Raw genomic sequence first — 22,360 nt, 5'->3', positions numbered from 1 at the left:
GAAGGAGCTGCCTGGCCTCCCGGTTCGCACGTTGGCTGATGGGGAGAAGAAGGGCGGAGCCACACGCCGCCATAACCCCTGAACTCCCGCCGGTTGAATACCCCCTGCAGTGGGGAGAATGAAAGATAAGACAGCAGGCGGAGCGGAGGAACAGCAAGGCTGTTCAGAGGTGAGCTGGGAAGGAAAACAACTGAGGAGGGAGACGCTCACATAAGCGCTCCCAATAAAGGACAGAGTCCACATTTTAATGAGGAAGGGGGGGGGGGGGGGGGTACATACTCACCTGCGGATGCCATCTTCTATATTCACCTCAGGCACCTTCAACCAGCTTATGGCCACGCTGCATCATACCAGGCTAAGATAGCGGGGTGAGCAGGGGCAGTGGGGGGGACCCAGACCCAGGGTACAACCTCCAGGCGTTGGTCGTTGGTGAGGGGTTGACGAACCATACTCTTATGTTCCGTGTTCTTTTGTCGCATATAGAGGAACAGGTAGCGCCATGCTCCTGAACCCCCACCTGAAAAAGGGCAACAAAAGGGAGAAAAAAAGCTAAATAAACAGTCCTTACTAGAAAATAATTTAAATCTCCCAGACCTGTGTCTTGCCTCCTACTGACACTAGCTGAAACAGATTACCTCACTTCCAGTGGGCGGGTATATCCTGCCAGGGAGGAGCCGACTTTTTTTTCCTTATGTCAGAGCCTCCTAGTGGCAAGAGCATATACCCATCAGTATCGGTGTCCCCCAAATGAATAGCAGAAAAGTGGATGAGAAAACTCAATCTCCATTTTTTACACTAAAATGTTCTTGTAGTCCCATTTTTTTTTATTTTTACAAGGGGTAAAAGGAAAAAATAAAAAATAAAAAGACTCCCAGAATTTGTAACGCAATTTCTCTCGAGTATGGCACACTATTTAGTAAAGTACAACCCTCAAGGTATGTAACAAGGTATACAGTGAGCCTTAAAGGCGTAGTCCGCCCCTAGACATCTTATTCCCTATCCAAAGGATAGGGGATAAGATGTCTGATCTTGGGGGTCCCGCCGCTGAGGACCCCTGCAATCTCTCATGCGGCACCCCAGTATATCAGCAGCACAGACCCACGTTTGCTCCATAGTGGATGACGGGCAATACAGGGGCTGGGGTATTGTGACATCACTGTCATCAGCCATGGAACAAACATAGCTCCGTGCTGCTGATATACTGGGGTGCTGCAGGAGAGATCCCCAGCAGTGGGACCCCCGCGATCAGACATCTTATCCCCTATTCTTTGGATAGGGGATAAGATGCCTAGGGGCGGCGTACCCCTTTAAAACCTAACAGGTGTTTGACGACTTTTCGTTAAAAAAAAAATTTGTAACAACATTTATTCTGAGTATGGAAATATCCCATGTGTCGACGTAAAGTGCTCTGCGGGCGCTCTACAGGACTCATAAGCGAAGGAGCAAAATTTGGCTTTTGGAGAAAGAATTTTGCTGAAATGGTTTTTTTTTGGGGGGGGGGGGGGGGGGGGGCATGTCTTATTTAGGAAGCCCCCATGGTGCCAGAACAGCAAAAAAAATAAAAAATAAAAAACCACATGGCACAATATTTGGGAAACTACATCCCTCAAGGAATGTAACAGGGGGGGGGGGGGGGGGGGGGTGCAGTGAGAATTTATACCCCACAGGTGTTTGACGAATTTTCGTTGGACGTGAAAACCAAAAATTACATTTTTCATTTTCAGGGACCACTTTTCCAAAAATCTGGCAGACACCGGTGGGGTGTAAATGCTCACTGCACCCCTTGTGACGTTCCTTGAGGGGTGTGGTTTCCAAAACAGGGTCGCACGTGAGTGTTTTATTTTAAGAGTTTACGTCGGAACCTATTACACATTCCAATGCAAATCACCAAGTTAGGCCTCAAATGTCCATGGTTCGCTCTCACTCCGGAGCCCTGTTGTGCGCCCGGAGAGCACTTTACGTCCATATATGGGGTATTTCCGTATTCAGGAGAAATTATGTAACAAATTGTTGGGGGTCTTTTTCTCCCTTAACTTCTTGTGAAAATGTTTGGGGCAACTCCAGCATGATAATGTAAAAAATAAAAAATAAATTATACCAACATGCTGGTGTAGCCCCCAACTTTTCCTTTTCATGAGGGGTAAAAGAAGAAAAAGCCCCCCAAAATTTGAAACACAATTTCTCCTGAGTACTGAACTACCCTATATGTGTCACTAAACTGTTGCCTTGAAATAAAACAGGGCATTTGAGGCCTAAATTTGGATTTTGCATAGGGACAGACCCAGTTGCAAGCATGATGTTTGCCTCCACCAAAAAATACCCTACAGCAGTGTTTCCCAAACAGGGTGCCTCCGGCTGTGGCAAAGTTCTCAGCATGCCTGGACAGTCAATGGCTATCCGGCAATGCTGGGAGTTGTTGTTTTGCAACAGCTGGAGGCTCCATTTTGGAAACAGTGCCGTACAAAAAGTTTTTCATTTTTAAAGGGGGGGGGGGGGGGGGAGATGGGAAATGGTGTAAGGGTGTGTGTATATATGAGGTGTTTTACTCTTTATTTTGTTTAGTGCAGTGTTTTTAAGGTACACTCACTCGGGCGGGGGTTTACAGAAAGTTTCCTGCTGGGAGTTCCCTGTACATTCACCTGGGGAGGGGGTGCGCAAACCTCCAGTTGTGCATGCTGGGAGTTGTAGTTTTGCCACAGCTCGAGGCACACTGGTGGGGAAACACTGAGTTAGGTAACAGACCTTAACTCAGTGTTTCCCAACCAGTGTGCCTCGAGCTGTTGCAAAACTACAACTCCCAGCATGCACTGACAGCCGAAGGGCATGCTGGGAGTTGAAGTTATTTAACAGCTGGAGGCACACAACTACACCTCACAGCATGCCCTTTGGCTGTCCGTGCATGCTGGGAGTTGTAGTTATGCATACACGTGTGTACGTGTTTGTGTGTGTGTGTGTGTGTGTGTGTGTGCGCGTGTCTTGCTCAGATTTTGTTAAATATATAAATAAGGGAAACAAAGTTAAATAAGAGAAGCAAGGGAAATAAAATCTTACCTCCTGATCTTGATTCGTGATGTTTTCCAAAATCATTCTTGCTTGTTGGAAGTGTTTACTTGCGGCCATGTAAAGGTCTGAAGATTGAGGAGTGGGGCTGTACTTATTTAAATCAGACATTTCCTACAATTTACAAGAAATATTGCATACAATTCATAGTAAACATGTAAGATATAAGGTACAGTCAAAAATTAAGAAAAAGGAAAAAATATATATAGGTAAATTAGTAGAAGTGTAGTTCCTGGAATCTAGTTACAGCTATCCAGTCAAAGTTTTAGCTAAATACATTTGCAACATGGCCGTTTCTTGAAATCTCAGGTTAACTGGCTAAATCTTTAGATCAGATACAATATAGTAGATATTTATAAAATTTCCCATGTATATGATGGGCTTTGCTTTCAATTGGGAGCAAACATTATGACAACTGTCTATGGTAAAAGTGGTTGGAGCTGCCAGGTTTTTCAACTTACCTTAAACTGTAGATAGTGCACTGGTGGTGGGGTGATAACACTGTTGAATGGTGCAAACCTGTGCTCATATCGAACCTGCTCACTGTCCAACTCAAATTTGGGTTTTCTCACTTTTCCATCCATGTCAAATGCAATCATTGTCTATATAAAAGGACAAATGCTTGTTAACAATAAATGCTGGTAAATTGTCAGGTTGAGACCTATCCATTTTACAATTACATGTTTTGACCCTTAGAAGGTTAATCCACAAGTTACTAGCATACCAAATGTCCTGATATGCTATTAATACTTTTAGGCTATGTTCACATGACAAAATGTCCCACGAAACTCTGTGCAGACATTCCAGGCACTGCGGGGCACCGGCATAATATGCCGGCACTAGGACCGCACAGGGATGCACTGTCTCATAGACAGCTATGCATTCCATGCGGACTCTGCACAAAGAATGAACATGTTCATTCTTTGTGCAGACACAGAAAAAGTAGATTTTTTATACTTACTGTAAAATCTCTTTCTCGGAGGATCCATTGGGGGACACAGCACCTAGTGGCCTAGTGTCAGCCTCCTAGTGGCAGCAAGATATGCAGCAAGATATGCACACAGTTCCTCCAAAAAAGAGATTTTACAGTAAGTATATAAAAAAAAAATCTCCTTTTCTCGTTCGGCTTCAATGGGGGAAACAGGAACCGTGGGACATTCCAAAGCAATCCCTGGGGGGGGGGGGGGAACCGAACTCAGCCAAAGAATCAGGCGGATGGCAACACCACCACCGCTTGCAACACTTTACGCCCAAAGCCGTCACGCGGAAGTGTGCACCTGGTAGAACTTGGTAAACATGTGCATGGACGTCCATGTGGCCGCCTTACATACCTGCAGGGTCGAAACCCTGTTGAAGACCTCCCAAGAGGCCCCAGAGCGGGTGGAGTGTGCCGTAACCCGGAAAGGAGGAGCGATAGGCCTCCGATATGGCAGGCCGGATCTGCCAGGATATGGCCACCTTAGAAGCTGGAAGCCCCTTGCGCAGGCCTTCCGGAATGACAAACAGCGAATCAGAGGTCCAAAAAGAAGAGGTGGCTGAGAGATAAACACGCAGAGCTCTGACCACATCCAAGTTGTGGAAAGAGCGCTCCTTAGGGTGAGACGGAGCAGGGCAGAAGGAGGGAAGGACGATATCCTCGTTCAGATGGAAAGAGGAGACCACGTTCAGCAGAAAGGACAGCACCGGCCAAAGCACAGCTTTGTCTTGGTGAAGGACAAGAAAGGAGGGTCGGCAGGAGAGAGCCGCCAATTCCGACACCTAACAGCAATGAGAAAGGACACCTTCCAAGAAAAGAAGCGGAGAGAGACCTCCCGAAGGGGTTCAAATGGAGCGCCTTGCAAAGTGCTGAGAACCAGATTCAGGTCCCTGGGCAGAGTGAGAGACCTGTAATGAGGAGCCTCATGAGCCACACCCTGAAGGAAGGTGCGAACATGAGGGTCGGAAACCTGAAAATGAATAGAAAGCGCCGACACCTGCCCCTTGAGGGAACAAAGTGGCAAATGCGTTTCCAGCCCCGACTGCAGAAAGGAAAGCATATTTGGCAAGGAAAAAACAACAGGAGACAGGGATCAGGCCTCGCACCACGAAAAGTAGGCAGGCCAGGTCTTATGATAAATCCTGGCAGAGGACGGTTTACGTGCCCGAAACAATGGAATGACCCGAACAGAGAAACCTCGAGCCATCAGCACCACTGTTTCAACTGCCACGCCGTCAAACGCAGCGGCAGTGAATTGGGGTGGCAGGGAGGACCTTGAAAGAGAAGGTCGGGCAGATTCGGGAGTCACATGGGAACGTCTGCCACGAGACAAACTACGTCGACAAACCACGGGCGCCGGGGACAATCCGGAGCCAACAGAATTGCTGAGATGCCTTCCTACCTTGAGCTTCCTCACCACCCTGGGCAGGTAAGGGAGGGCGAATTGTGCCCAGGGAACGACCAATAAATCCAACGCCAGAGGATGGCAGGATTTTGCCATGAAGGTGAGAACCTGTCGGTTTAGGCGGGACCACCAAAGAGGTCCACCTCCGGGGTCCCCCAACATTCGCAAATTACTGCGAACACCTCCAGGTGGAGAGACCACTCCCCGGGGTCGGGCAAGGAGCGACTCAGAAAGTCTGCAACCCAATTGTCCACTGCCAGGATTGTGGATCGCCGAGATGGAGGGAACCTAGCGTTCTGCCCAGACGAGAATCCTTGTCACCTCCGCCATTGCCGAGAGGCTGCGAATGCCCCCCTGGCGATTGATACAAGCCACAGTCGGGGTGTTGTCCGTTTGAACCAAAACCGGACAACCCCGGAGTAACAACTTACAGTGGAGGAGAAAAAGAAAGATGACCAACAGCTCCAGGATGTTGATGGGGAGACGGGCCTTTTGGGGGGACCAACGGCCCTGAATCATCCAGTCCTGAAAAATGAGAAACGAGCATCCCTCCCATAGGAGTGGAGAGCGGGGCCACCAAAGGAGAGACTGGCGAGCAGAGAGGGGCAGACGGATACGGCTGTGGAGGGACCGAGGAGACTTGTCACAAGGATAGGATGGCCCACTGAAGAGGGCGGCACCGGATCCCGGAAATTTACAAAACTTGATTCCGTAGCCATCAGAAATGATGTCCCCAACCCAGGAATCTAGCACCTGCGCCAACCAAACGACCACCAGGCGAAAGGCAACCACCCACCCGAGAGGAAGGCTCGGGTGGGGGCACCCCTTCAGGCAGAGGTAGGTTTGCAGGTACCTGGATTGCCGGAAAAGCGCCCAGAATTGCCGTCCTGCTTCCAGGAGGGACGCACTTTGAAGGAAGGAGCCTTCCGAGACTGTGAAGCCGTTGGTTTGTCTTAGCAGCCCGAGGCAAAGGACCAAAAGTGATGAAACGAAGAGGACTTGCGTCGAGAATTGGTGTGACGCACCTTATTCTGAGGGAGAAGAGAGCTCTTACCGCCTGTAACCTCAGAGATGATCTCATCCACGCGTTTGCCCAAAAGACAGCCGCCACTAAAGGGCATCTCAGTGAGAGATTTCTTGGAGGCCACGTAGGCATTCCAGGCCATCAACCACATAGAGCGGCGGATAGCCACCAAGACACATGGTGCGGACACCAGAGATCCGAGCATAATCACCAGTGTTGGAGATCTGGAGGGCTAGGTCAGCCAGATCATCTGGAGGAGCCCCAGATAAAACACCTAGGCTAAGTTGGGAGGCCCACGCTGACAAAGCCTTGGATACCCAAGTTGCGGCGAACGCCAGAAGCAAGGACAAGCCTACTGCTTCAAATGCAAATTTTTCTAAATTCTCAATTCACTTGTCCATGGGGTCCCTGAAGGAAGCTGTATCAGCCAGAGGAAGAGTGGTGGACTTGGAAAGGTGAGAGACTGGAGGGTCCACTGTAGGCAGGGCGGTCCATTTGGTAACCAGGTTCTGGGCAAATGGAAACATAGCCCGTAGCAGTTTAGACCCTTGGAAGTGTTTTTCAGGATGCTTCCAGGCTGCTTCCAGCAGGTTGTCAAACTCTGCATGAGTACTGAAGACCTTTGGAGTGCACGGAGTGCGGAGGAAGATAACTTCCGGAGCTGGGTCCGAAGTTCCGGGTCCTGTAGGTGAAAGGTGTCCCTGACAGCTGACACAAAACTGTCCACCATGTCCGACATGGATGACAGCTCCTCGGTCTCCAAGTGCGGATCCGAGTCTGCGTCTACCAGTTCCCCAGGAGACCAGGAACGGGCAGTGGAGGCTCTAGATCTAGGTGATGTAGAACTGGAATGGCGGGCCGGGGATCGGGAGCGGCCCCGAGAAGAGGGACCCTGAAGACGCTGTCTGCTAGATGGGTATAGGGAGCAAGAGCGGCGTGGAGACGTCTTATCGGGTGAGGAGTGTGAATAAATGACCCATGGGCACTTGTGAGAGGATCGGCGGCCAAACGAGTCTCACAGGAGTGAGGGCACAAGGAGGACCGCTTCAAGGCAGCTGCCACCTCCCTGGAAACCTGCACCAGATCTGAGATCGTGTGGGAAAGAAAGGACACTCAAACCGGGGGAGGGTCAGAGACCACACCCTCCAAGGAGCCATCCTGAGTGGAAGGCACAGGAGGGCTGAGACGTGAAGTGGAGCAGGCAGAACAGGTGGACTCAGCAGAACCCCCTGGCATCTTAGTTTTACAGCCCGTGCAAAAATAGTAAGTGACTAAGGTGGCGGACTCCTGTCTGGGAGAAAAGGGGGTTCGGATCTGGGGTTGGACATGGAAAAGAATCCAACAGATTAGATAGCCAACCCAGAGAAAAAAGGAACAAGCTCACCCAGGTTCCAGTGTACTGTAACAGCTGGAACAGCAGTGCAGGTGGGGGTCCCTTGCAGAGGTGGAGGTCCCTTGAGAGAAGGAGAACCCTTGTCCAGAAGCCGCAGAATAGGAATAGCAGCATGCAGGGACAGCAGCGGAACAGCAGTGTGCAGGACAGGAGCGTGCAGGAACAGCAGTATGAGATCCCTGTAGAGAGCAGGTGGAGGAACATGTGCAGTCAGCCAGGACACCCGCCAGATGAGTGAAGAAGAAAGAGCACGTGACCGCACAGTGAGGGATCAGCCCCCCCCAGGGAGTTCATAGCCTCCCATAGGTAAAAGGGCCAAGAGGGAGGAGACCTGTGACCCCTGTAGAGCGCGCTATTCCTGGAGAGGCCGACACTGACCTCTCATGCGCGCGCTTTCAGGGATAAAAGGGAAGGATAGGAGTGAGGTGACAGGGGTGCCACCCCTCCAATTGGTCGGTCAGAAGCGACCGACCAATAGCAGATCGGGGGCGAAGGGGTTAAAGTTCGGTTCCCCCGTTCTGCCCACAGACGGCAATCTGGGCAGAACGGGGGAACTGTAGTGTGACCGGTGGCGGCGGTGCAGGTCCTTTAACTGCGATCGGCAGCGGGAGGCGATGACATGCGGCTCCCTGGTACAGACTACGGAAGCCGGTTAGTAGTTGCCTAGCAACATCTGGAGGGCTACAGTTTGGAGACCACTATACAATGGTCTCCAAACTGTAACCCTCCAGATGTTGCAAAACGATGTTTCTGACCTGTGGCCCTCTAAATCTTTAAAAACAACAACTCCCAGCATGCACGAACTGCAAAAGGCTGTCTCATCATGCTGGGAGTCGTAGTCGAGTACCTCAAGCTGTTATATAACTACATCTCCCACTGTGCCCTTTGGCGATCAGTACATGCTGGGAGTTGTAGTTTTGCAACAGCTGGAGGCACATTGGTTGGAATATACTGAGTCAGGAAACAGAACCTAACTGAAGGTTTTCCAACCAGTGTGCCTCCAGCTGTTGCAAAAGTACACCTCCCAGCATGCAGGGAGTTGTAGTTTTTAAACAGCTGGATACAGGGTACATTCACACGGGCGGGGGTTTACAGTGAGTTTCCTGCTTAAAGTTTGAGCTGTGCCATTTTCTGCCGCGGCGCAAACTCCTAGCGGGAAACTCACCGTAAACCTTCGCCTGTGCGAATGTACCCTAGAAACACTACACTGCACTAACACAAAATAAAGGGTAAAACACTACATATACACCCCCTTACACTGCCCCCCCCCCCCTCCAAAAAAAAATAAAAAATTGGCAGTGTTTCCAAAACGGAGCATCCAGCTGTTGCAAAACAACAACTCCCAGCATTTCCGGACAGCCACTGACTGTCCAGGAATGCTGGGAGTTTAGCAACAGCTGGAGGCACCCTGTTTAGGAATCACTGGCATAGACTACCCCTATGCACTCCCTAATTTAGTCCTCAAATGCGCATGGCGGTCTCAGTTTGGAGCCCTGTCGTATTTCAAAGAAACAGTTTAGGGTCACATATGGGGTATTTCCGTACTCGGGGGCAATTGTGTTACAAATTTTGGGGGCTTTTTCTCCTTTTACCCCTTATGAAAAGGAAAAGTTGGGGTCTACACCAGCCTGTTAGTGTAAAAAAAATAAAAAATTTGACACTAACCTGCAAGTGTTGCCCCATACTTTTTATTTTCACAAGAGGTAAAAGGAAAAAAAGACCCCCAAAATGTATAACGCAATTTCTCCTGAGTACGGAAATACCCCATATGTGGGCGTAAAATGCTCTGCGGACACACAACAAGGCTCAGGAGTGAGAGCGCACTATGTACATTTGAGGCCAAATTTGGTGATTTGCACAGGGATGGCTGATTTTACAGCGGTTCTGACATAAACGGAAAAAAATAAATACCCACATGTGACCCCATTTTGGAAACTAAACCCCTCACTGAATGTAACAAGGGGTATAGTGAACCTTAACACCCCACAGGTGTTTGCCGAATTTTCATTAAAGTTGAATGGGAAAATGAAATAAAAATATTTTTTTTTTTACTAAAATGCTGGTATTACCCTAAATTTTTCATTTTCACTAGGGAAAATAGGAAAAAAGCCCCCCAAAAATTGTAACCCCATTTCTTCTGAGTAAGAACATACCCCATATGTGGATTTAAAGTGCTCTGCTGGTGCACTACAATGCTCAGAAGAGAAGGAGCGCCATTGGGCTTTTGAAGAGAAAATTTGTCCGGAATTGAAGGCCACGTGTGTTTACAAAGCCCCCATAGCGCCAGGACTCCCCCCACATGTGACCCCATTTTGGAAACTACACCCCTCATGTAATGTCATAAGGGGTACAGTGAGCATTTACACCCCACAGGTGTCTGACAGATTTTTGGAACAGTGGTCTGTGAAAATGAAAACATTTTATTTTTCATTTGCTCAGCCTACTGTTCCAAAGATCTGTCAAACGCCAGTGGTGTATAAATACTCACTGCACCCCTTATTAAATTCTGTGAGGGGTGTAGATTCCAAAATGGGGTCACATATGGAGGGGGTCATCTGTTCTGGCACCACGGGGGCTTTGTAAATGCATAAGGCCCCCGACTTCTATTTCAACCAAATTCTCTCTCCAAAAGCTGAATGGCGCTCCTTCTCTTCTGAGCATTGTAGTGCACCAGAAGAGCACTTTATTTCCACACATCGGGTATTTCCATGGGGTTACAAATTTTGGGGGGCATTTTCTCCTATTACCCCTTGTAAAAATGTAAAATTTGGGGAAAAACCATCATTTTAGTGAAATAAATTTCTTTTTCTTCATTTACACATCCGACTTTAGCGAAAAGTCGTCAAACACCTGTGGGGTGTTAAGGCTCACTGTACTCCGTGTTACGTTCCTTGAGGAGTGTAGTTTCCAAAATAGTATAACATGTGGGGTATTTTTTGCTGTTCTGGCACCATAGGGGTTTCCCAAATGTGACATGCCCCCAAAAACCATTTCAGAAAAACTCACTCTCCAAAATCCCATTGTCACTCCTTCACTTCTGAGCACTGTACTGCGCCCGCCGAACACTTGACATACACATATGAGGTATTTCCTTACTCGAGAGAAATTGGGTTACAAATTTTAGGAAGATTTCTCTCCTTTTACCCCCTTGTAAAAATTCTAAAACTGGGTCTACAAGAACATGCGAGTGTAAATAATGAAGATTTAGAATTTTCTCCTTCACTTTGCTGCTATTCCCACACACTTTCTGAATGTCATTTTGAATACTTTGAGGGGTGCAGTTTTTATAATGGGGTAATTTATTGGGTATTTCTAATATGAAGGCCCCAAAAATACACTTCAAAACTGGATTTTGGAGAGTGAGTTTTTCTGAAATGGTTTTTGGGGGGGCATGTCACATTTAGGAAGCCTCTATGGTGCCAGAACAGCAGAAAAACCCCCACATGGCATAACATTTTGGAAACGACACGTTAAGGCACGTAACAAGGGGTACAGTGAGCCTAAACACCTCACAGGTGTTTGACGACTTTTCGTTAAAGTTGGATGTGTATATGAAAAAAAAAAAAAATTTCACTAAAATGCTGGTTTTTCCCCCAAATTTTACAATTATTAGAAAATTACCCCCCAAAATTTGCAACCCCATGTGTGGATGTCAAGTGCTTTTCTGGTGCACTACAATGCTCAGAAGAGGAGGAGCGCCAATGAGCTTCTGGAAAGAGAATTTGTTTGGAATGGAAGTCAGGGGCCATGTGCGTTTACAAAGCCACCCATGGTGCCAGAACAATGGACCCCCCCCCCCACATGTGACCACATTTTGGAAACTACACCCCTCACAGAATATAATAAGGGGTGCAGTGAGCATTTACACCCCACTGACAGATCTTTGGAACAGTGGGCTGAAAAATTACATTTTTCATTTTCACGGACCACTGTTCCAAAAATCTGTCAGACACCTGTGGGGGGGTAAATGCTCACTGTACCCCTTAATACATTACATGAGGGGTGTAGTTTCCAAAATGGGGTCACATATGGGGGGGGTCCATTGTTCTGGCACTATGGGGGCTTTGTAAACACAAGTGGCTTTCAATTCCGGACAAATTTTCTCTTCAAAATCCCAATGGCGCTCCTTCTCTTCTGTGCATTGTAGTTTGCCCGCAGAGCACTTTACAGCCACATATGGGGTATGTTCTTACTCAGAAGAAATGGAGTTACAAATTTTGGGGGGCTTTTTTTCCTATTTTCCCTTGTGAAAAAGAAAAATTTAGGGTAACACCAGCATTTTAGTGAAAAAAAGTGGGGTGTTAAGGCTCACTATACCCCTTGTTACATTCTGTGAGGGGTGTAGTTCCCAAAATGGGGTCACATGTGGTTATTTATATTTTTGCATTTATGTCAGAACCGCTGTAAAATCAGCCACCCCTGTGCAAATCACCAATTTACGCCTCAAATGTACATAGTGCGCTCTCACTCCTGAGCCTTGTTGTGCACCCGCAGAGCATTTACGCCGACATATGGGGTATTTCCGTACACAGGAAAAATTGCGTTACAAATTTTGGGGGTCTTTTTTTCCTTTTACCGCTGTTTTTTTTTTTACACTAACAGGCTGGTGTAGCCCCCAACTTTTCCTTTTCATAAGGGGTAAAAGGAGAAAAAGCCCCACAAAATTTGTAGTGCAATTTCTCCCGAGTACGGAAATACCCCATATGTGGCTCTAAACTGTTTCCTTGAAATACGACAGGGCTCCGAAGTGAGAGAGCGCCATGCGCATTTGAGGACTAAATTAGGGATTGCATAGGGGTGGATATGAGTATTCTACACCAGTGATTCCAAAACAGGGTGCCTCCAGCTATGGCTAAACTCCCAGCATGCCTGGACAGTCAGTGGCTGTCCGGAAATGCTGGGAGTTGTTGTTTTGGAAACACTGCCGTACACTATGTTTTTCATTTTTATTGGGGGGAAGACAGTGTAAGGGGGTGTATATGTAGTGCTTTACCCTTTATTATGTGTTTGTGTAGTGTAGCGTCATAAAGGTACATTCACACGGGTGGAGGTTTACAGCGAGTTTCCCGCTAGGAGTTTGCGCTGCGGTGAAAAATTTGCCACAGCTCATACTTGAAGCTGGAAACTCGCTGTAAACCTGCCCGTGTGAATTTACCCTGTACATTCACATTAAGGGGTTGGGGGGCAAACCTCTAGCTGTTTCAAAACTACAACTCCCAGCAGGTACTGACAGACCGTGCATTTTGGGAGTTGTACTTTTGCAACAGCTGGAGGCACACAGGTTGGAAAACATTCAGTTAGGTTCTGTTACCTAACTCAATATTTTCCAACCAGTGTGCCTCCAGCTGTTGCAAAACTACAACTGCCAGCATGTACTGATCGCCGAAGGGCATGCTGGGAGATGTAGTTGCGTACCTCCAGCTGTTGCATAACTACAACTCCCAGCATGCCGAGACAGTTGTTTGCTGTTTGGGCATGCTGGGATTTGCAGGTTTGCAACATCTGGAGGGCTACAGTTTAGAGACCACTGCACAGTGATTTCAAAACTGTGGCCCTCCAGATGTTGCAAAACTACCCCAGCATGCCCAGACAGCAAACTGCTGTGTGGGCATGCTAGGAGTTGTAGTTTTGCAAGATATAGAGGGCCACAGTTTAGAGATCACTACACAGTGATCTCCAAACTGTAGCCCTCCAGCTGTTGCAAAACTGCAAATCCCAGCATGCCCACACAGCAAACAACTGTCTGGGCATGATGGGAGTTGTAGTTTTGCAACATCTGGAGGGCTACAGTTTAGAGACCACTGTATAGTGTTCTCAAACTGTAGCCCTCCAGATGTTGCTAGGCAACTCACTGGCTTCCGAAGGATCCCCTCCTCTTCTGCCTCTGATCCCCCGCCGCCAATCGTCGCCTCCGCCGATGGGTAAGTGGATCTTCGGCGCCTGTCCCTGTAGGCTTCCCCCGTTCTGCCCCACCTATTGTGGGTGGGCAGAATGGGAAACCGAAAGATAACCCCCCTGCCCCCGATCTGCTATTGGTCGTCGCTTCTTGACAACCAATAGCAGGGATAGGAGGGGTGGTACCCCTGCAACCTTACTCCTATACCTTCAGGGGGAACGTGGGTGTCTTAGACAACCCCGATCCCCCTTATTTTCCGGGTCTCCATAGACCCGTATGACCAGGAATCGGGGTAAATCGCCGGTGTGAATTCACGCCGACATGGGGGGGGTCATCAGACCTGGGCATTTGCACTGGGTTCCTGCAGAACGATATCAGTAGCTATCCTGGGCCTGTGTCCTTAAGTGCCAGGGTGTCAAGGCGTACCTGTACGCCCTGTGTCCTTAACGGGTTGAAGGGTAATTATAAACCACAGAATTTTTTTTTTCTCAGTATGTTTACAAAAATGTGTACAAAAGTTGTTTTACCTTGTACATCCCTGCACACATGTTCTGGTATGCTTGGCTTAGCGTTATTTCTCTACTCAATGGACGAACTGAAAAAATATTTAAATAAAAGCCACATTTACTAGGTCAGTATTACTAGGTAAATTCCACATATATGTCATTATTGTCCAAGAGACACATGATTTTTTACCTTTCTTTTTCTTTTTTGTCTTTTTGCTGCTGCGTCCTTTCTGTTGTTCTTCCATTATGCGCTCTTCTGCCATCTGGGAGCTATCAGCCCGACTAAGTGTGGACATCAGCCAAGCATAAAGGAATTCAGAAAGATACCTACACACAACAATTTAGGTGTGAAGACCATAATGAAACATAAATATTATAAACTTCATAGATTGGAAATGTACATGTACGGTAGCTGCGTTCTAATAGACTGTGAAGCAAGCTCAGGAGCAGAGCCTTTAATGACTGACATCAGCAATCATGCTGATGTGAACTATTTAATTCCTTAACCCCGTACATGTACCTCCAGTGTCCTCTAAGGGTTAAATGCCATGATTAATAGTAGAGGTGCACCGAAATGGAAATTTCAGAAACGAAATGAAACCGAAATAAAATAGAAATGTCCGGCCGAAACCGACACCGAAAATGACTTCTCCCCGTCTTCTGGTAAAATGCAGCGCTCCACTCATTAGATTAGATTCCCCCACATTAGGATTGCCAGCTCCCCCACATTAGGTCAGGAGTTCCCCCACATTAATAGGCAGCTCCCCAACAATAGTAGGCAGCTCCCCCACAATAGTAGGCAGCTCCCCCACAATAGTAGGCAGCTCCCCAACAATTATAGGCAGCTCCCCCACAATAGTAGCAAGCTCCCCCACAATAGTAGGCGGGTTCCCCACAATAGTAGGCAGTTCCCCCACAATATTAGGCAGCTCCCCCCAACAATATTAGGCAGCTCCCCCCACATTTGTAGGCAGCTCCCCCCCACATTAGGTCAGAAGTTCCCCCCCAATAGTAGGCAGCTTCCCCCCACCCCACAGACATACAGCTTCCAGCCATATACAGTGTATGGCTGGAGGCTGTATGTCTGTACTGCTGCCCCCACAGTGATCCGGTCACCGCTCCTCCGGCCCGGGGTCACATCTACTGCTATGGCCTATGGACCATAGCAGTAGGTGCCGGGACCGGAGGAGCGGTGACCAGAACACTGAAGAAGATTACGCATCGCCGGTCACTTACCAGGCCCCGGCCAGCGCGCGTTCTCCTGCGATGATCCTGCGGTCCTCCTGCGTCTCTGTGGTTGTACGCACGGGACGTCCCGTGCCGTGCGTACAACCATAGAGGGGGAGAAGCGAAGGACCGAAGAAGGACGCGCGCTGGCCGGTGAATGGTGAATGACCGGCGGACATCCTTATGTCCCGAAAAGATTTTTCGGGACACAGGGATGTCCGGGATAGGAATACTTCTTTTTATGTGCCCGGGCCGGCTCCCGTGTGTGGCTGCAGGCGGGGGCCGACCAGAGCATATAAAACTAATACAGTATACTAAAAACCAGGGGGCCTCCAGCTGTTTTGAAACTACAACTCCCAGCATGCCCGGACAGCCTTTGCCAGTCCGGGCATGCTGGGAGTTGTAGTTTCACAACAGCTGGAGGCCCCCTGTTTTTTAGTATACAGTATTAGTTTTTATATGCTCTGGCCGGCCCCTGCCTTCAGCTACACACGGGAGCCGGCCAGGGCACATTAAAAGAAGTATTCCTATCCCGGAGAGCGCGCCCCCCCCCCCCCCCCCAGATGTTGCGCCCGGTGCGGCCGCCCCCCCCACGCTAAGCCTCTGGCACTGGCAGTGTTTGTAACTTGAGCTGTGGGCGGGCAGGGGAGGTGGGTCATTATCGGCAAATTTTTTGTTGTTTCGGCATTTCCCCAAAATAGCTATTTTCGGCCGATATGTATCGGCCGCCGATATATATCGGTGCATCCCTAATTAATAGTGACTGTGGAATTTAAAAGGCTAAATAACAAGTGTCATTTCTGTCAGGTGTTCGTAATTGCAGGTGCCGATCAGTTATTATGGCAGCTGGAGGCATTTCCAAGGCTTCCATGCCTGGCATAGTAATTCTGCTACTACTGTCTGCCTCTAGCAGGCTGTACCAACAGAGCACTCACCATATTTATGCAACAACAAAGCATACATCAGGACAAGCAATATAATAAAAATAGTGTTTTCTGTTTAATATCCTACAAAAAATATTTTCGGTTTATGCAATAAATGAAAAGTGTTCTTACAAAGTACAATAAATGTGCAGTAAATAAGACCATTACATCCAAAAGGCTAAAAATATGTCCTGATTATGTCAAAACTGAACTGAAAAAAAAACAAAAAAAACATTGAAATGCTATTGAGCTAAAATCTTAGGTACACAACAATGTAAGAGTAAAACAATATTTACATGATCATTTCCAGCACTTATTTACGCAACAAGCAAATGACCCATCATTCCGAAATAGTAGAACCAGACATGCACTTTTCTCCTTTATACCCTTGGTGGTAATTTTGCCCCTAGAATTATGACTATATAGCACAGATACAGTCTAGGAGCCTAAATATTTTAAAGAATACCCATCAACAACTAAACTTTCCCTAATTCACAGAACCTTTTTTTTTTTTTTTAAAGCCAACCGAAAATACGTTTTTTTTACACTGAGCAAAGCTGCTCATTGCGCCGGCCTAGAGAGAGAGAGAGAGAGAGAAAGGGGCCCGGCAAGCGTGACGTAACATGAAGCCTGGCCAGGCTCACTTCTGCCCTTCCTCCTCTATGCTGCGTTCCCTCTTGGGTGCGCGCATAGAGTCACAGCAGATGGCAGGCACAGGGCAGCTCTGAGTCTCCTCCTCTCTGTTATTAATTACAGGTGCCATAAAGAGGAGGAACGCCGGAGGAAAGAGATGCCGTGCCCTGCGCCCAAGAGGCCCCAACAGAGCAGGTGGAGTGAGCCGTTACCCGGAAAAAAGTGAGAGCCTTCTCCTTAGAACAATTGGCCTCTGATATGGCAGACCGGATCCACCGGGAAATGGTAGCCTTAGAAGTTGGAAGCCCCTTGCGCTGGCCTTCCGGAATGACGAACAGCGAATCAGAGCTCCGAAAGGAAGAGGTGGCCGAGAGATAAACACGCAGAGCTCTGACCACGTCCAAGTTGTGAAGAGAGTGTTCCTTAAGGTGAGATGGAGCTGGGCAGACAGAGGGAAGGACGATGTCCTCGTTCAGATGGAAAGAGGAGACCACCTTCGGCAGAAAAGAAGGTACCGGCCAAAGTACAGCCTTGGGGTGGGGGGGGGGGGGTCGGCAGGATAGAGCCACCAATTCCAACACCCACCGGATGGGAGTCACAGCTATGAGAAAAGACACCTTCCAAGAAAGGAAGCGGAGAGAGATCTCCCGAAGGGGTTCAAATGGGGCGACTTGCAAAGCACTGAGAACCAAATTCAGATACCAGGGAGGAGAGCCGTGTAAGGAGTCGTCTTGTGTGCCACACCCTGAAGGAAGGTGCAAACATAAGGATCAGATGCCAGGGGGCGCTGAAAAAGAATGGAAAGCGCTGACACCTGCCCCTTGAGGGAACTAAGTGGCAAACGCGTTTTGAGCCCTGACTGCAGAAAGGAAAGAAGGTTTGGTAAGGAAAAAACAACGGGAGACAGGGAACGGACCTCGCACTACCGAAAATAGGCACGCCAGGTCCTGTGATAAATCCTGTCAGAGGACGGTTTACGCACCCGAAGCATGGTGCGAGTTACCCGGAGAGAGAAACTGCAGCACCGCGGTTTCAACCGCCACACCGTCAAACGCAGTGGCAGTGAATTGGGGTGGCAGAGAGGACCTTGAAAGAGAAAGTCGGGCCTATCCGGGAGCCACATGGAAACGTCCTCCACGAGACGAACCACGAAGCAGGGCCAATCTGGTGCCACTAGAATTGCTGAGACGTCTTCCGCCTTGAGCTTTCTCATCACCCTGGACAGGAGGGGAAGCGGAGGGAAGAGGTAAGGAAGGGAGAACTGTGACAAGGGAACGACAAATGCATCCACAGCCAGAGGATCGCAGGACTTTGCCACGAAGGTGGGAACCTGCCGGTTTAGACGGGACGCAAAAAGATCCACGTCCTGGGTCCCCCAACAGTCGTAAATTGCTGCGGACACCTCCGGGTAGAGAGACCACTCCCCGGGGTCGGGTGAGGTGTGAATTAGAAAGTCCACCTCCCAATTGTCCACCTCCAGAATGTGGATTGCCAATATGGAGGGAACCTGGTGTTCCGCCCAGACAATAATCTTTGTCACTTCCGCCATTGCAGCGAGGCTGCGAGTGCCCCCCTGGCGATTGATATAAGCCACGGCATTGTCCATTTAAATCCGAACCGGACAGATCCGGAACAACAACTCTCGGTGAAGGAGACAAAAAAAGATGGCCCAAAGCTCCTGGATGTTGACGGGGTGATGAGCTTCTTGGGGAGACCAGCGGCCCTGAACCGCCCAGTCCTGAAAAACACCCCCCCCAACCGAGGAGACTCGCATCAGACGTTAAGAGCTCCCAACGTAGTGGGAGAAACGAGCGTCCCTCCCGAAGGAGAGGAGAGCGAAGCCACCAAAAGGAGCAACCAGCGAGCCATGGGGGGCAGACGAATCCGGCGGTGGAGGGAATGAGGAGACTTGTCCCACAGAGACAGGATGGCCCACTGAAGAGGGCGGCACCGAAACTGAGCAAAGGGAACAGCTTCCATGGCCGCCACCATCCTGCCCAACACTTCCATGGATGAACGGGTGGATACCGACTCCAGGGCGACACAAAAGGCGGCTCCCAGATAGAAGAGCACTCCGCTTGTCCAGTGGAAGTAGAACCCGAGCCTTTTCTGTGTTGAATAGAACCCCCAGGAAAACCAGAGACTGGGAGGGAGAACGATGGGATTTCTCCCGGTTGATCAACCAGCCAAAACTGGTCAGGGTCTGAAGAGGGATATGGAGACTCTCCTGATTTTGAGCCAAGGACAGAGCTTTGATCAACAGGTCGTCCAGATAAGGAAGCACAGACACCCCCCAGGGCGGAGAGTGGCGTTCACCACTGCCAGGACCTTAGTAAAGACCCCAACCCAAAGGGCAGGGCCACAAACTGAAAATTACCTGCCGGAACGGCAAACCGTTGGTGTGCCATAACGTTGGTGTGCCAGAAAAATAGAGATGTGGAGGTATGCATCCCGGATGTCTAACAAAGACAGAAATTCGCCCTGGTCCATGGATGCAACAACAGAACGGAGAGATTCCATTCTGAAGTGTCACAGGCACAAATGCCGATTGAAGAGCTTTAGATCGAGAATCGGACGAACCGTTCACCCTTTTTTGGGAATGATAAACAGATTCGAAAAGAAGCCCAGAAAACTTTACATGGGAGGAACCGGCATAATGACCCATTGCGCAAGGAGGGTGAGGGAGCAGACTGAAAGGCTGCAGCCAGAGCTGGAGAGCAGGGAGGCCAGGATCGGAAAAAACGATCCCGGGGAAAAGAACCAAACTCAATTCGGTAGCTGTCTGAAACAATGTCCCGAACCCAGGAATCCTGGACTTGTGCCAACCAAACGTCCCTAAAGAGGGACAAGCGTCCGCCCACCCAGGGGGAAAAGCTTAGGTGCGGGCCCCCCTTCAGGCGGAGGTAGGCTTGCGAGTACCTGATTTGGCTTCCAGGTGGGGCACGCTTTAAATGGTAGGAGTCTTCCGGGACTGCGAGGACGCTGGTTTGTCCTGGCGGCCTGAACCAAAGGACAGAAGCTAAGAGGACTTACAACAAGAATCTGTGCGACACACCTTATTCTGAGGGAGCAGAGAGCTCTTACCGCCTGTAGCCTCGGAGATTATTTCATCCAGGCGTTTGCCAAAATGACGGCCGCCAGTAAAGGGCATCTCAGTGAGGGATTTCTTGGAGGTTGCGTTGGCATTCCAGGCCTTCAACCACATGGAATGGCGGATAGTCACCAAAATAATCACCAGCGATGGAGATCTGGAGAGAGTAATCAGCCAGATCATCTGGAGGAGCCCCAGATAAAAGTTGAGAGGCCAAGGCCGATAGGGCTTTGGATACCCAAGTCGCGGCGAACGATGGAAGTAAGAACGAGCCAGCCGTCTCAAAAGGCGAATTTCGCCAAATTCTCAATTCACTTGTCCACTGGGTCCTTGAAGGAAGCCGCATCAGCCAGGGGAAGAGTGGTGGATTTGGATAAGCAAAAGACTGGAGGGTCCACTGTAGGCGGTCCATTTGGAGACCAGGTCTTGGGTAAATGTTTAGATCCTTTGAAGCGCTTCTCTGGGTGCTTCCAGGTAATCTCCAGCAGGTCATCAAACTCCGCATGAGTACTGAAGACCTTGGGGAGTGGCAAGTGCGGCGGAAGGAAACTTCTGGAGATGGGTCCTAAGTTCCAGGGTCCTGTATGTAAAAGGTGTCCCTGAAAGTCGACACTAAACTGTCCACCATGTCTGTCATGGATGACAGCTCTTTTGATTCCGAGTGCGGAACCGAGTCTGTGTCCACCAGTTCCCCAGGAGACCGGGAACGAGCAGTGGAAGCTCTAGATCTAAGTGACATAGATTTGTCCTCGTGGTCCGGGGATTGGGAATGGCCCCTAAGGGAGTGACTGTGGGAGCAAGGATATTGCCTATTAGATAGAGATAGGGAGCGAGAGCAGTGTGGAGAAGTCCCATTGGGCGAGGAGTCAGAGTAAATGACCCTGGGGCGCTTGTGAGAGCGTCGGCGGTCAAAGGAGGCTGACTTCAAGGCAGAAGCCATCTCTCTGGAAACATGCGCCAGATCAGAGATCGTCCGGGAGAGTGAGGAAACCCAAACCGGGAGAGGGTCAGAGACCACACGCTCCAGGGAGCTATCCTGGGCAGAAGGCACAGGGGGGGTTGGGACGTGAAACGAAGCAGGCAGAACATGTGGACTCAGCTGAACCACCTGGCAATTTAGTTTTACAGCCCATGCAAGCATAGTAAGTGACCAAGGCGGTGACCGTCCGTCTAGGAGGGGGATCGTATCTGGGGTCGGACATGGAAAGAACAGATAAGTCAGCCAACCCAGAGAAAAAAGCTCACCAAGGTTCCTGTGTCCTGAAGCAGCAGAACAGCAGTGCAGGGGGGTCCCTTTCTGAGGTGGAGGTCCCTTGCAGAGGTGGAGGTCCCTGAAGAGAAGGACAACCCTTGTTCCAGAAGCTGCATAAAGCAGTGTGTAGGAGCAGCAACAGCGTGCAGCAACAGTGACAGAGTACAGGAACAGCAGCAGAGTGTAAAAACAGCAGCAGCTGGTAGAACAGAATCCCTGGGGAGAGCAGCTGGACAGTGTCTGCAGACTGAGACTGAGGAATCACATGACTGTGAGGGATCAGCCCTCCCAGGAGTGCAAAGCATCCCATAGGTAGAGGGACAGTGCTAGATCAGGAGAGGCCAGCACTGACCTCCCGTGCACGTGCTACAGGGAATTGGATCGGCGCATGACGCGTGGAAATAGGGGGCGGAGCTACCCACCGAGAAGCAGGGCCGAAGTCATGGACTAAATTACCATATGCCCGCTGGCTGCAGCCCCCACTCCCAGACATACGCGCAGCCGGAATAATACAAAGACCAGCTGTGGTCTCTGAAGTAAAAAATGCGCAGTGGCAGGAGCCGGAACAGGGGCCGCGTGCGCATAAAACGCCGCGGCTGAACAGAGAGCTGGTCCGTGCGACAATCAGTAAGACTGTCGCACGAGAAAATGAGCGCCGCTGGTCAGACTCCGGAGAGAAATGCCAGCAGTCAGAATGAAGTAAAAAAGGGGAAGACTTGGCTCCCAATCAGGCTCCCTCCCCCAGAAGTAAAATTAAAGAATAATAAAAAATTATAAGGAATCCCCAGCAGCCCAAGGTGGGGTTGGGGATAGAGGAGAGGGATAGGAGATAGGGATACTTACCCATAAGAATTCCCATTATACTCACCTCTGAAGTCTTCAACCAGACTGGTGCCACCTGAATCATACCAGGCTGCAAAAAGCAGGGTGAGCAGGGGCAAGAGGGGACCCGGACCCAGGGTACTCCCTTAGCG

The 22,360-nt window shown here is 49.4% G+C and overlaps 1 protein-coding gene across 4 annotated transcripts in view; it reads right to left on the bottom strand.

Annotated features, from left to right (window-relative positions):
• Positions 1–22,360, bottom strand: part of NAA35 (N-alpha-acetyltransferase 35, NatC auxiliary subunit) — an 89,442-nt gene that overhangs the window by 28,928 nt on the left and 38,154 nt on the right. For all 4 annotated transcript variants that reach the window (XM_056524453.1, XM_056524427.1, XM_056524435.1 and 1 more), the window contains exons 18-21: positions 14,451–14,587; positions 14,282–14,349; positions 3,522–3,662; positions 3,052–3,174 (exon numbers count right to left, since the gene is read on the bottom strand). In XM_056524453.1, the coding sequence (XP_056380428.1) occupies positions 3,052–3,174; positions 3,522–3,662; positions 14,282–14,349; positions 14,451–14,587 (469 nt within the window). The remainder of the gene's footprint in view (positions 1–3,051; positions 3,175–3,521; positions 3,663–14,281; positions 14,350–14,450; positions 14,588–22,360) is intronic.

This window comes from Hyla sarda, chromosome 1 (assembly GCF_029499605.1).
Source record: "Hyla sarda isolate aHylSar1 chromosome 1, aHylSar1.hap1, whole genome shotgun sequence".
NCBI classification, from domain to species: Eukaryota; Metazoa; Chordata; class Amphibia; order Anura; family Hylidae; genus Hyla; species Hyla sarda.
This window is presented reverse-complemented; position numbering and strand designations above follow the sequence as displayed.